Source organism: Gopherus evgoodei, chromosome 2, assembly GCF_007399415.2.
Source record: "Gopherus evgoodei ecotype Sinaloan lineage chromosome 2, rGopEvg1_v1.p, whole genome shotgun sequence".
NCBI classification, from domain to species: domain Eukaryota; kingdom Metazoa; phylum Chordata; order Testudines; family Testudinidae; genus Gopherus; species Gopherus evgoodei.
The window spans coordinates 251406341-251420799 of NC_044323.1; the positions used below are offsets into that span (position 1 = coordinate 251406341).

At 44.3% G+C, this 14459-nt stretch overlaps 1 protein-coding gene across 2 annotated transcripts in view; it reads right to left on the reverse strand.

Moving 5' to 3' along the window:
- PIP4P2 (phosphatidylinositol-4,5-bisphosphate 4-phosphatase 2) overlaps nucleotides 1-13277 on the reverse strand; it is a 54193-nt gene extending 40916 nt beyond the window's left edge. The window contains exons 1-2 of one of the 2 annotated variants that reach the window (XM_030553429.1): nucleotides 13086-13277; nucleotides 1928-2073 (exon numbers count right to left, since the gene is read on the reverse strand). In XM_030553429.1, the coding sequence (XP_030409289.1) occupies nucleotides 1928-2073; nucleotides 13086-13191 (252 nt within the window). In that variant the 5' untranslated portion in view covers nucleotides 13192-13277. Of the gene's footprint in view, nucleotides 1-1927; nucleotides 2077-13085 lie in introns of both variants that reach the window. The other variant, XM_030553428.1, reaches the window with a different exon arrangement.
- Nucleotides 13278-14459: the final 1182 nt, after the last annotated feature.

Genomic DNA, 14459 nt, shown 5'->3' on the forward strand with positions numbered 1-14459 from the left:
CCTTTTCAACAAATTAAAAATATATCTTTAAAAATATTTTAAGTTCTCTTAATTTTTTCTGTGTTATCCAAAAGATGAAACTAGATGATCATAGTGTTCCTTCCTGGCCTAAGAATCTATGAAATATCAGTTTCTATCAGTGTGTTCACACATTAATTGACATATTTCTAACTGAAAAGTTTTATCCTAGGCAGAGCTAGTAACTTACACTTATAGCTAAGGTTGCTCAACACTTCCCACTACAAGGCACAGTTTTCAATTATTCTGCCAAACTTTTTAGCTGACATTTTCCCTGTTAGGTGACTGCCTCAGTCTAAATATTTTTGGAAAGTTTCAGCAAAAATAGTTCAGCAATTTCTGAAAATGAGGTTAGGGAAATTGGCAAAGTAACATATGTTAAAAAAATTCTTACAAACATTTTGTCCAGCAGCTCTAGCAAATCCATTGCTCAAGCTTTAGTTGAAGGGCTTGGAATTTGATAGGAAGTTAAGCTTAATGTTGGGGCTATGCCTTTTGCTGCTCCCACAAGAAATCATCCAGAGTTGGCCAAGCTCCAAGCCTTTGAAAGTCATAGCTCACACATGCTTGTAGAGTTTGGTAGCTAGAGTCTCCAAAGATTCCATCTGTACTTGGTATGCTCCAGAGCAGGGCTGCTATAGACTTCCCCTGACATTGTTCCTCCAGATTGCAAGGGCTGCTGTGGCACCAAGTGCAAGAACTGAGGAGCAGGGTAGGGTAAGAACTGGTAGGGTAAGACTGGGATTGGCTGGGTGAGGAGGCAGGGACTGGGACCCTGCAGAGAAAAGGCTGTGATAGAGCAGCAGAAGACAGGTTTGTAACCACTAGAGAATGTGGAATCAACCTAGGATTCCTGAGTCTCAACAGTCCTGTGCTGTCAGCGAGCCACAGTCTCCATGTGCAGATGAGTTGGTTAAATTCAGTACAGGAACACGTAGCCCATGATATAATGCTGATTAATGTGACTTGAGGAGCTGGTGGAATTGATGCCATTTGGAGTACCCCTCCACCGCCCTTTTAATATTCTCTGCCCAGCCAAACTCCTCTAACATGTATGGATGGGATTTCTGTTGAGTTGGGGAATCTCACTTAGAATCCAAAAAATTTTGCTTCCTCAATGTAATGGAATTCTTTTTTATTTCTGCTGCAAACATGATGCTCTGCACCCACCCAAGGGCAAGAGGCACATTTGTCCCTCACTGTGTAACACTGCAGTCCTGGATATGGGGAGCATAATGAAATTCATACTACCATTGGTTGATTTTATAAGTATGTCAAGGGGACACTATAGATTTCAGGTCCTGAGAAAACTTGTTTTTTTAAATAAGAGGGGAAGGGGTGGAGTTTATATATACAGCACAAAACTTTCTAAACAATAGTTGAAACTAAAGTCTTTAGAGTATTATTTAACAAAATAGTGCACATATTCAGCCAAATACACATATGTAGTCCACTGGGTAAATTAGGCATTGTTTTCCTTAATTTATATCTAAAATACTTAAGACATCTCGATTTTTTTTTCTGTCATATCTAGAAATACTGCACCCTCTTTTCCCTCAACCCCTCCCCGCCCCGAAAGCCTATCATTTCATGCTGTCTCGTCTGTCCCTAAAACATCAGGGAGTTAGCTTCTGCTTTAACTGACTCTTTTAACTCTTTGAATTCCCGCTTGCTAAGAATAAGAGATGGAAAGCAAGATGCATTCCACCTGAAACAAGTAGGCGTAGGAGCTTGAAGGCTTTATTGCTTTTGTACATTTTCATTGCTAACAGATAACCGAGCCCACCTTGTGTCAATAATTCTTGAACAAACATGCTAGGTGATCAGTAATACTGATATACCCTTTCTACATAACCAGGAGTTAATAGAATATATCAACAACAATGGAAAAATCTAAAAATCCATTTACCGTAGCTTCATTGCAAACTGTGCACTTAACAACATGTTGGTGAAGCTTGCCATCCAAATTGATTAGTGACTGGCACACGCGGCAGTTTATTACAGGAACACCACTGGCATCAGGACTGGCAATGGCGGTATACGGAGGGGGGAGTTCTGCTGCAAAGAAATGATAAAACAGTTCAACAACCAAACCAATAGGATGGTCAGAGTAACTCTACAGCAGAAAATATTTCCAGTGGTCACAATAGCTTAAGACACAGAATCAGAAAGTTAGTGGTTGGTGTTATCGTTTATCTAAAGTAATCACAAAACTGTTTTACAGATTTTCCCCAATATTCTGTATTAATACATTAGTCCTAGTTCTATAACCATACTGTATGATATTGACAATATAGAAGCATTACATCACACACTGGGAAGGTGATAAGAGGTAACATGTCTGCCTCTGGAATACTGCATTTGTATCCAGGCACTTCAATACCAGAGACATGTGGCCAAATTCCAAAGAGTTCAGAGAGAAACAAAAACAAGGATTGGGTGGGGTGGGGAAGAAAAAGATTGACTTCTGGAGGAAAAATGAAAACTGATAAATAAAATATACATAGCTCGGGTAAGTGGGAAAGTCCTGGCAAGCACTTATATTACCTGAAGAGGATACAACATTGGGACAGATATATTTAGTGTGGCATACAAAAGGGTAATACTAGAAGAAATCAGGTAAAATTAAAAGAAAGGAAATTTTTCCTGACTCCCAAGAATAGCTCCCCTAGAGTGAGCACTATGGATCCAATCCCACAAGGTGCTAAAAGTACATCCTGAGGGTTCTAAGACCCCTCAACTTCCACTGAAGTCAAAGGGAGTGGAGAATACTTGGCACTTCACAGATTCAGGCCCTTTAAGAATGTGGATTAGTCCCTTGACGGAAATTTGTGGAAAACAATTCTGCTTTTGGCAGTAGTAGGCTGGACTGACCAACCTTGGGGCTTCAGCTTTCAGCAGTCACTCAGACAAGTTTCGGAATTATGGGGAAGGTATTTGGTTGACTGGGATTGTAAATGCAAATACAGCTTATGTAATGGACTAAAAGGAAATGTTAGTAATTTAAAAACAACAGCTCAGCACGATGAGGGACCAAAAAGGCCTTCTGCCCTTTTGAATTACCAGATTTCCCTTTCTCTATCCCAGTGTCTGAGAGAAGCCAGCCATAATGTACTAGGTCCCCACTACAGTTTATACCTGTGTTCTTAAATAGGGAATTGCAAGAGGCAATAGAAAACACAGCATAATGCATTACAGTAATGCTGCAAAATTCATTTAACCACGACAGTCCTAAGTAAACTTTTACTGGAGATAATAGCTTGAGTCTATTTTAGTCACTTTTTATGTAAATTAGTGTCTTGAAATGAGAGCACTAAATATGTGCATATGTGAGGAGAAGGAGGTAAAAATTACTGAAGCCCAAGGCTTTAAAACAGCATAAAATAGGAAGTGTGTACAAAAGAGCTCCCCTTTAAGCGAGGAGCCAAGAGACACCGAATAAACTATACAGTAGCTCACAGCCAAACTATCAACAAATGTTTCAAAGAAACCCAGAGTCACATCGTATTCCCATAAAAAAAATGGAGTGTTAAGCAAAGCAGCAGCTGCTGGAAAGAATTAAAGGGCTACTGTTAAAGCTGACAGGCTCAATTTAGTCCTATCAGTTTGTTTTAGCTTAGCTTGTGGAGACACTGTATAGGGTAGCCAAGTATCCAGTTTTCGACCAGGAAGTCCGGTCAGGTCTACTGATCGAACATCCACAGTCCACTTACTGCAGGCGGGGGAGATGGGGAGGCACTGGGTCATCACCTGCACCAACCCCTACTCAGCCGTAGGGTCGCCAACTTTCTAATTCTCGAACACTGAACACTCTTGCCCCGCCCCTTTCCTGGGGCCCCCACTCCCTCCCTTGCTTGCTCTCCCCCACCCTCGCTCATGTGACCATTTTCACTGCAAGGCCCAAAGAGGCACCAGGAGAAGGCCAGGAGCTGCAACAGTTTGAACACAGGAGATGGAATGTGTGACTCAAATACCCGGCATGAAGGTTGCACCCCAGTGCAAAGGGGTTGGAGGCGGGCCACCTGGCACTGAGGGGGCTTTGCTCTGCCTGGGCCCTGGGGCTGCTGGCTGAGTTTTATTGTCTGATTTTATTGCCTTTTTATTTTCTGTCTCTGATTATGATGGTGCCCAAGAGGACCCCACTCTTCCAGGGGCTGCCTAAATCACCCAGCTGGGAAGGGAGGAGGGTGAGCTGAAGAAAAAAGATGGGAGAGGGTGAAGGAGAGGGGATGGGGAGGGAAAGAGGCCAAGGACGACAGCAGAATGAGGGTGAGAGAGGGCAGCAAAGGAGAGAGGAGGGGGTGTGGGGGGTATATGGGGTGGATGAGGAGGCAGGGGGAGGCAGAAGGCTACAGGTGCATGAGGATGTGGGGGGCACACGGGTGTATAGGGACATAATGGGAGTTCAGCAGTGTATGGAGGTGAATGGGGTGCAGGGTTATGGAGGGTGAAGGATATAGGGTGGCAGATCTGGGAGGTGCAGGGGGTTGGGACAGGGAGGGATGAGGGTGCCGGGGATGGGACGGGGAGGGATGCAGTGAAGGGGATGGGGGTGCAGCCCTATTCCCAGCACTCAGAGATGGAGATACATACCTCAAACTCCTGGGTGTCAGCGATGGGGCGACACACCATGGTTCGCTGCAGGGCAGTGAGGGCACATGCCACAGCTCAAGGCCAGCCACAGGAGAAGAGTGAGAAGAGGGCCGGCAGCACCAGAAGAGGCGCACACCATAACTCCTCAACAGCCACCTGCTGAGCGCTCACAAATCGCGCTAGTTTGTCCCCTGCCCTGACTCGGCCAATGAGAGCCACTCCTGCAAGAGGGGCCGCCACACACACCTCCTTGGCCACACCTAAGCCAAGGAGCCGGACATGCCGGCTGCTTCCCGGGAACCATGCAGTGCGGTGGCTACCACTGCGAAGCACCACCAGCTGGACAGTCATCGACCTGGTCAGCAGTGCTGACCGGAGCTGCCAGGATCCCTTTTCAACCAGCTGTTCCGGTCGGAAACCAGACACCTGGCCACCCTACCGAGCTGGGGCTGCCTTCTACCTGTGTCAGGCACCTGCAGCTCCCAGCCCTGGCTCCGCAGACAAGTCCCTTCCGATCGGGGGGCAGGGGGGAGCAAATGGTGGGCAGGGCCTTGGAGCGAGGAGGCAGGGCAGGAGCAGGGCCTTGGGAAAGAGGCAGGGCAGGGGAGGTTCCAGTACTCCTGCTGGAGTGTCTGGATTTTAAATATTACAAAGTTGGCAACCCTAACTAACACTATACCTCATTCTTTCCATCCATTTTTGTGAGTAGGCAGGGTACTGAAGTACAGAAAAAAACCTACAATATATTTCCTAATGATGAGAAATCAAATCTTCTAAGATGCTGTTAAAGCCTTTTCTTTGCTGTGTAGCCTACACACAAGCTAACCAAGACCTTCGATTTGTTTGCATTTTTGGGTGCATGAATGTGAAATGTCTCTCTACGCTGAAAAAATAAAACAAAACATAATTTTGGTAAATTTCAGACTCAAGTCTACTATCATCTGCACTGGCAAAATACTGGAGTAACTCACCGACGTGTATGGAGTTACTCCAGAATTACGCCAGTGCAGCTGAAAGCAGAAACTGGCCCTTCATTAATAAGGATAGGTTCACTTTCAGAACCTCAGCCTTACCATCACCCTTTGCAGAAATCAATACACTCCTGAAGATGATTTTTGGAGTAACTTCAGAACATTTTAATGATTGGTTGCTTTCTGAAGACCTGCAGTGCCATTTGGATTAATGCCCAGGCATGCCTATATGCGGAGACACAAATTAAGCTCTCCACAGTCTCAGTTCAAGACTACACACTAGTAGAGACAGAAGCCAATACCATAATGCATAAGAACCCAAAATAAATACTTTTGGAGTCTGGCAATATTTTCTACTGCACCCACATTCTAAATAGAGCAGTGTAATTAAAAAAAAACAACTGTAGATGACTGAAAGTTGGGAAAATCAGACAGGTGGTGGTGCTTGGGCTATTGCTGCTACTGCTCCCATAAACCCCTTTTCCAGCATCGAGAAAGCTGCCTATCACAAAGCTGGCTCATCTGTTGAGCAGCCAGCTCTAGCCAAAGAAGGGCCAGCTCAGTAACAAATGGCATCACGGCTAGTGGGCGAAGAAGTGAACTAAGAACAAGGGGGAGACCCAAGGACCCCTGGGTACCAACTGGCAGAAATCATAGGGATGCATAAGGGTTAGAGAGATCCCCTGGGTCTGGTATTTACATTCTAGTTCACCAAAGAGGGTCATATAAGGTTTCTACAGAAGCCATTATCTTTGTGAAATGTATGTGCAGATAATATGCAAGGAAATATATATACACACACACACACTGCAAATCATGTTCTTATGCCAATGTAGTAAAGGCAGGTCACCCACAGGTAGTGTGCCTGAAGGCAGGTTTCACAAAACAGGAGGTGGGAGACACTCATCTCCCTAGCTGACAACTGTGTATTGTTTGTCTTACAAATGGAATGCTATTTGCATACTGAGTCAAATGCTAATGAGAGGGTTAGGATTTCAGGAGAAGAAATGAACAGAAAGAGGTGAACAGCTGGAGGGTAGGAGCTGTATATAGTAAGGGCCCTACCAAATTAGCAGTCCATTTTGGTCAATTTTGTAAATTTCATGATTTCATCTATTTAAATCTGAAATATCAGTGTTGTAATTGTAAGGTCCTGACCCCAAAAAGAGGCGGGGGTGAAATCGCAAGGTTATTGTAGAGGGGTTGTGATACCGCTACCATTACTGCGGCGATGCTGCCTTCAAAGCTGGGCAGCGGGACAGCAGCGGCTGCTGGCCAGGAGCTCAGCTCTGAAGGCAGAGCTGCCATCAGCAGCAGCACAGAACTAAGGGTGGAATGGTATGGTGGTATTGCCACTCTCACGTCAGTGCTGCTGCCTGCAGAGTTGGGCCCTCAGTCAGCAGCCGCCACTCTCTGGCTGCCCAGCTCTGAGGGCAGCAGTGCAGAAATAAGGGTGGCAATACCACGATCCCCTCTGAATTAACCCTGTGACCCCCCTGCAACTCCCTTTTGGGTCAGGAGCCCCAATTTGATAACGCTGGTCTACTCTGTGAAATAGTATAGGGTAAAAGCACACAAAAGACCATATTTCACGGGAGGGGAGACCAGATTTCACGGTCTGACACGTGTTTTTCAGCCTCATCAGGAGGAAAGCTGCCAGCACATTTGGTCCCATGAAAGGAGGATCTCAGCTTTCCTAGTGGAAAAATGCTGTGTGAAAGACTTTGGTTAAGCAGTGCCTTATCAGACAAGAGGGCATCGTGTTAGTCAAGCTTAGTTTCTAGAATGCACCTTCTGATTTTATTTTACATGTAACCCTTTGTTGTCAATATTTCTGTTTGCTATCACTTGAATCTCAGTTCTTTGTTATACTTACTCTCTCTCTAAACATACCTGAATGCTATGTGTTAAGCAAAGCTAGGTTCTAAGGTGTACTGAGTAAGCTGCAGTGTACTGTTCCTGTAGGAACAGTGGGCCTGCTAATTCTGTGAGTGTCCAGTGGTTTAGGGGGCTGGACACCATAGGGGGAAGTTTGGAGGACTCAGGGGCTGGAGCGTGCCTATTGCAAGCCTGCACGAGGGACAGCAGACCTCACAGGGCCTGAGAAGGGTGTGCAGGTGTTGCCTGTGGCTCGGAGTTGGCCCCTGGCAGGCACAGACAAGGCTTCCCCATGCTCAGGGCAGGTGATAGCAAGATGCCTCACATTCCTAGGTATCACTGGGAAGAGTCACAAAGGGACTCCTGCCTTGTGATCCCAGCCCAAGAGCAATTCACTGTGAGTTTGTAATCTCTGCCTCATTTTCCCCTTCCATAAAGGGGTGGCAACAAGTGCCAGGCATTGTGTTGTGACAATTGTTTGCAAAATGCTTTTAGTCCTGGAGATCACCAGAATGCACATAAAAGTCCCCAGTGTCTGGGAGCCTACCAGCCCACAGAACTGCTGTGTGCCCGAGAACTCTCCTTGCATGTCCTTTTAAATATTGGCAGCTCTGCTTGGTGGAATCCAGCACAAGCAGCAATCTTCTTCCACTGCAGCAGAAGTCTGATGGAGACCTGAGAATGGTCAAATAAGATTTGTAATGGGAAGAATCACTACCACAGCCCCATATTAGAGCTGTTTGGCTCCAAGGCGAGCAGCACAGATTCTAGTATCCTGCCACATCAGCTACTTCCAATACCTCAAGATAAATTATGATTATCTTTTAGAATGGCACTGGACTGATGTTCACATCTGAGCTAGAACAAGGCTGATTGTGAACTGGGCAAAAATATCCACCAAAAATGAAGGAAATATTGGGGCTATAATCTTCATGCTAAAAAAATGCATTTAGAGGAGTTCCAAAAACAAATCAATACCAGGAATTAAATTTCAGCAGAGAGTATGTTGTGAGAAGACAAACAGATTCCCTAGCAGGGTTAGGAGTCTGCCAGTCATGAACTCTTAATAGAAATGCAGACAGCTTTCAAAGTACATTAATATAGCACTTACAGACGGCTTTTTTAACAGTCTGAACTTCAGACTAAATAATTGTGGTACTTATAAGATATAATATACTGAGAGCAGTAAACCAGTTCATATGCGTAGGTCTAGCATTCCTGATATCCAGTCATTTCCAGCAAGTCCTGTTTTTACAAGCCATAGATCTTTTCAGAGCCCATGTAATGAAATCTTATTCCTGCTATTGACATTATGGTTTATAGCTACATTATCAATGTTACTTCCAACAGAAGAAAAACAACAGCTATGTCATATCATCAATGACAGCAGAATGCTCTCTGCTATGCAGAGTATCCTAGTTCAAGCTAGGAGGTGGGTCCCTTTCTCCCCAGGATAGGAATGCTGTGAATGTGGTAAGGTACTGGCTTCCTAGGAAGCCATATTTCACATTACTCTTGAAAATCTTCCTCTGCCAGACATTCAGAAACCATCTCCAAAGGGATCTGCATCCAGGTTTCCTCACAGGAAGCTACTGTGATTCTGGGCCTAAAAAGGAGCATGGAAACGAGGAGGGATATATGGAGTAATGAAGAATATGCTGACAAAAAGAAGTTATTGCTCTATTTCTGTGCCTCTCAAACTACAGTTTACAGCCATCCAGTGGTCTGCAGAGCCATTGATGGTGGTCCACAAAATAAGGCAGACAGGTGGTTAGAGACTCAGGCAGTTAGTGACTGGGAGATAGTCCAGAAGAAAGTTCCCCTCAACGTGCACTGCAGAATAACAAAGCTAGAGGACCACTGCACTACATCAAACAATCTTACTCCTGCCAGTAAGAGGTTATAATCTAAATCTTGCACTGGCCAGCAGAATCATGGCCCAATGCATCCTCTGTCATAGGCATGGTGCTGGATTATTTCTCTAGAGTGAATTCTGCTGCTTCTCCTCTCAGTAGGAATATGCACGCCTACTATCTGCTTGCCGTAGCATGCACACTTGTAGGTTAGGCATTTCTAACTCCCTAACTCAACAAACCAGGCCCTTCTGGGATATGATAATCCCTACCACACTCTGTGTACTTTTGAGAGATCCTGCCCTGCGGCTTGTGTGAAGAGAAGATGCTCCCTACTTATCGGTGCTTCCAATGCATTAAATTGAGCCCTGGGAGTGTGTTACCATCCACACACTCCTCATTATTAAAAAGGTGGTTCTTCCTCTTAGAAGACTTCATAAATAAGAACATAACTAAGGCCTTGCCCGCACTTGAAAAGCGTATCCAGCCTCTACTAGCCTGAAAACTAAGCCTGCTAGCCTAGGTGAAAGGGGGTGAAAGTTGAAGGTGGGAACATCTCCTTCTTTCCACTGCCTGCGCTCCTGCTGGGTCCTAGTGATCCATGGATTTTCTTGCTTGCTCAACCAGCAGGCATGATCCACTGGGTGCTCCCCCATGATCTACTTTTGGCATCTCACCACTAAAGAACTCCTGCTTCAGCATCTCTGCAGCTCCTAAGACATACAAGAGAGAGGAGTTTCTCCTGCAGGTCTCCTGAGGTGTATGGGACAGCCTATCTAGTGGTGCGTAGCTAAACAGTTTCAGATTACAGAATGTGCAACCTTAACTCTGTCCCTTGTATGTACACATTACAGTGCAGTTTTTATTAGTTTAAACAGCAGCCATATATTATACATTTTCTTTTTAACTAGCAACTTGCCTTCCTCAAGGGTAATTGAGGTAGAGAGAAAATTAACGAGGAAGCTACAGCAATTTAGCCTACACACTGTATGCCAGCAAATTTTCACTATTCCTTTAAGCCATACTAGCAAAACAAAATAATTTTGACTTTCATGTACGTGATTTACACAGGCGATCTGGCATACATACTTATAACAACAAAATGCTTAAGGGCCCTATTAACACATGGATTCTGCACCCTCTCTATGGGAGGAGTATGGAATGTATTAATAAAAATATTACATGTCAAAAATCATTCAAACTTGTTGCTTTCTCCTGCCATCTGAATGTGAAATTTAAATACTGGGCTCTCTCACAGATTTTCACTGCTGACATCATAGAAATTATTAATAATATCAACTGGCATGAGAACCATATTTAAGAAAAGTGCTACAGCATTGGCTTATATCTGGGTTCAAACCCAAGTCATAGCACTGATTCATTCATATTACAGAATTAATAATCACATTTTTAGAATACTCTGAACTATACATAGAGTAATAGTTACAAAACAAAGACTCCTAGGAAAAAAGCAACTGAATATGAGAATTCAAGATGCCCGAAAACCAATATACTTTAAAGCTAAGGAGGTTATAAATATAAGGAGCGAAGGCAATCCTGCATAATTAGATCCCAGGGAAAGAAAATCCAATCTCCATGACCTCTGTTTTGAGGCCTGTGTTACTGGTTTGTGTAATTAAGAATGCTAGATGATGGTTAATGTTAACCAAGAGCATAGCAGAGCTACATTTTCATATCCAGCCTTGATTTTCTGACAGGTTAAAGATTACAGTATACAAAATACATATTTGCTCACCTATAGCATTTGTCCGCTTTTTTTAGTTCTCTCATCTACAGTGTATTCACATATAAATCACTTTTTGGTTTAGATTTAAACCATCTGTATGTGAGAACTGGAGATCCTAATTTGTAACAAGCCTGGTAAAAATAGAGACCCAAATATGCTCTATTAAAGCCAGCCAGAGTAGGATTGGAACCTCATACTTTAAATGCTGCCACTAAAGCTGCACTAATCTCATTTAGTTTAGACAGTCTGAGCTTTTTCTAACATTGTTTAATTGAAGAGGTTTAACTAGTTTAAAAAACATCTATATCAGTGTGTTTTGTAAACCATAGATTCATAATTATATTTAATTTTTAGATCAAGTTTATTACTATTCCTAACTCCAAATCTAAGTTACTTGCTTAAGTAAAAATTAACTCCCTCTTACTGAACAGACAACCTTTACCAACAGACCAATTTTATTACACCTATAGAAGAGAGTTCAACAATACAGCATTAATTTGGATCCCACATTCACAAGTCAATGACTTACTGTATCAAACTTGCTTTTTTTGTGCGTGGCCTTCAAAACCAAATGTGCAATGACATCTGTTAGTCACTTTATTTGGTATAGATGCTATTGTGCAGAGAACTACTCTCTAGTACCAGTTTGCCCACCAAAGTAGAATTCCACCACCTGTGTTTACTGGTACAAGGCTTTGATGACCACTGGAAAATAAATGGGGTCTTTCTATGTCTTTTTTCCATTTGTTCCAGTTTGATTCTTTAAGATATGCTTGCAGGTAAGATTCTCTCCGTGTCCTATAGTTCATCATACTGAATTTAGTTACTCACAGTTAAAATATCCTTTGGTTTAATCCCACCTCTAATCAATGGGAGGACTAAAATCCAATAATTTACCTTTTAAACTCCAACGTGTGAATCTGTTGTTATAACTATACCTGTACCTGTTCAAGCCTGCTCTGCAGTTGGGAACAAAAAAAAAAAAAAAGTTCAAAACTCAAGGCACTCAGCATTGTTAGAAACATGCTCTACCCTGCCTTTTAAAAGCATCATCCATTGTTTCTCAGCTTTTTCTTTGCTGCTCAAATTTCCATCCAGTAAAGAAAAAGTGAGACTACTTTTGCTACCTGAGAAACTACCATTTGTTTATTCCTTTCCTCCTTCAGCCTATTGTTCACTAAACTATACACATGCCTGCTTGTCTCAAGGCCCAACAACTACCTGTCCCCCTCCTCAAGGCAAGGTAGTCCCATCAAAGAGCAGCTATCAGCAATCAGGCACAAATCAGACGTGATTTTCTCTAAGCCCAATAATAATGTCAGCATTATTCCCTCTTAAGGCAACTCAAGCAAAAGATATTGAAAGGTAAAAGGTACTTTCAGCTCCACAATAAGTTTAGTGTCACTTTTCAGTAAGGTATTTCACAAGCAGCACCAAAAGGTGCGTAGATTTTTAAATGAAGACTAATTACATATGCAATATCCCACCCACATTTTTTATTTTTTTTTTCAATTTTCAGTATAAAAATAATTACTGAGATCTAAAGTGAGGTAAAAAAAAATGACTTGCTCGTGGGTTGTAGGAACAGGGAACCCCTAGGTCAGCAGATAGGGAGGTGGGGAGGGGTGATGAGGCTTTCATTGACAGATTGCATGGTTTTTCTTGTTTCTTGAGCAACAGCCTCTCAAGGACACGGGAACAATGTGTGCACCAAACACGCCCTGCCTCTGCCTAGGCCAAGCAGCAGTTGCTGAGCGATGCACGTTAGGGTCTGCACGTTTGACTCGCCGCCGGTAACAATGCTCTGATGGCTGCTGCGGAGAAGCCGGGAATGCGGCACGTTGCAAACTCATCGTGCAGCCTTTCTCACCCTGCCCCCCCGGCAGGAAAATACCCCAGCCTCCGGGGCACGCCGAGAAAGCCCTGCAGGGCCAGGCCAAGCTGCGGGACTCATCAGCTGTGCCAGACGCCCACCCTCTCCCCCCGCGCAGACTGGCCCGGGGGAGGGCAGCAGTGGGGACTCACCTCTGGGGCTGCTCACTGGTAAATAGGGTGGCGCGGTGGGGGTGACATTGCCGGAGCTGGGCGCGGACAGCAGAGGGGAGCGCTCGTCCACCCCGTCAGCAGCCATGACTACTGCGGCAGCAGGGCAGGCTCAGCCCGGGGAAGCGCTCTCCGCGCTCGCCCGGCGTGTGAGCGTGTCACAAGGCACTGGAGCGAGGGGGAGGGGAGCGGGACCAGCAGCGCGAGAACGGGGGCAGGGCCTGGGAGCAGGACCGGGAGAGGGAATGGGACCTGAAGGGGGGAGGGTGCGACTAGCTGGACTCTCAATGTCTGTCACAAGCTAATGAGGCAGAGGATGGGGAAGGGCAGAGCTTCCATTCCCTGCAGCCTCTGCCAAAACTGGTGCGGGGAGATAACTCATGTGGCAGCTGTTTTTGTTTCCCAGGGCAGCTAATGCCTGAGCCTTAAGATGAGGGTGGCAGGAGGGAGCGACTGTTGTTCAGGTTCTTCAAGTCCTCCCAGGAGAAACTGGGACGGGAGCAGGAGAGAGAACACCTGTGGTTGCCCACGCCATCCCTGCAGCAGGAGAGGGAAACCCTGGTACCTTGGGGTTTGTTATGAGGCACCCACGCACACACAACCCCTCTCCTCCTTGCCTGCTACACCTATTCTCTCACTATAGTGTCACTAGTCAAGAGCTGTCTCTTGCACCAACCGAAGCTGGTCCAATAAAATATAGCACCTCACCCACTTTGTCTCTCTAATATTATAAATAAGATTTTCGTTCCAGAATTGTTTGTAGACACTATTAGCACAGAGAGATAAAGAGATGGGTACATTTTGCTTTTTCAACTGGAAGTTACTAACCAAAGAAGGGAAAAAATAGTATTTTCTCACTTTCTGCTTTTTTACTAGTGGTGCGATCTGTTATGTCGCTCTTGCTCAAGGTTTTTATATGACAGTTTTCACTGGGATGTCTGCACAAAATTAAAGCTCTCATGAAAAAAATAATGTTTTTAAAAATAAACTCAAAGAAAATAGATGATATAGTAAACAACAAAAAGCAAATGGAGTCATTGTAGCTGGCCTTGTTATTACTTTTTCAATTGCGTCTTTCAAAAACCTGATGAGGAGGCAGATGTTTCCTCCCTGTGATTGTAAATACTGATGTGCTTACTAAGGTGATGGCAAATCAGGGACCTTTACTGCAGTTTTAAATATGCATAAGGAAATTCATACTCTTTTTATCATTTGAATCTGCTGCTCATCTGGGAAGGGTCTTCTCGTCTGGTGTCAATGAACTCCCTGAAGACACAAGGCACCACTTAATAGTGTCTCTGCCTGAAATTCCACTCAGGCACCAGCTGGAAATCCCAGCTGAAGAACTGGGGATAA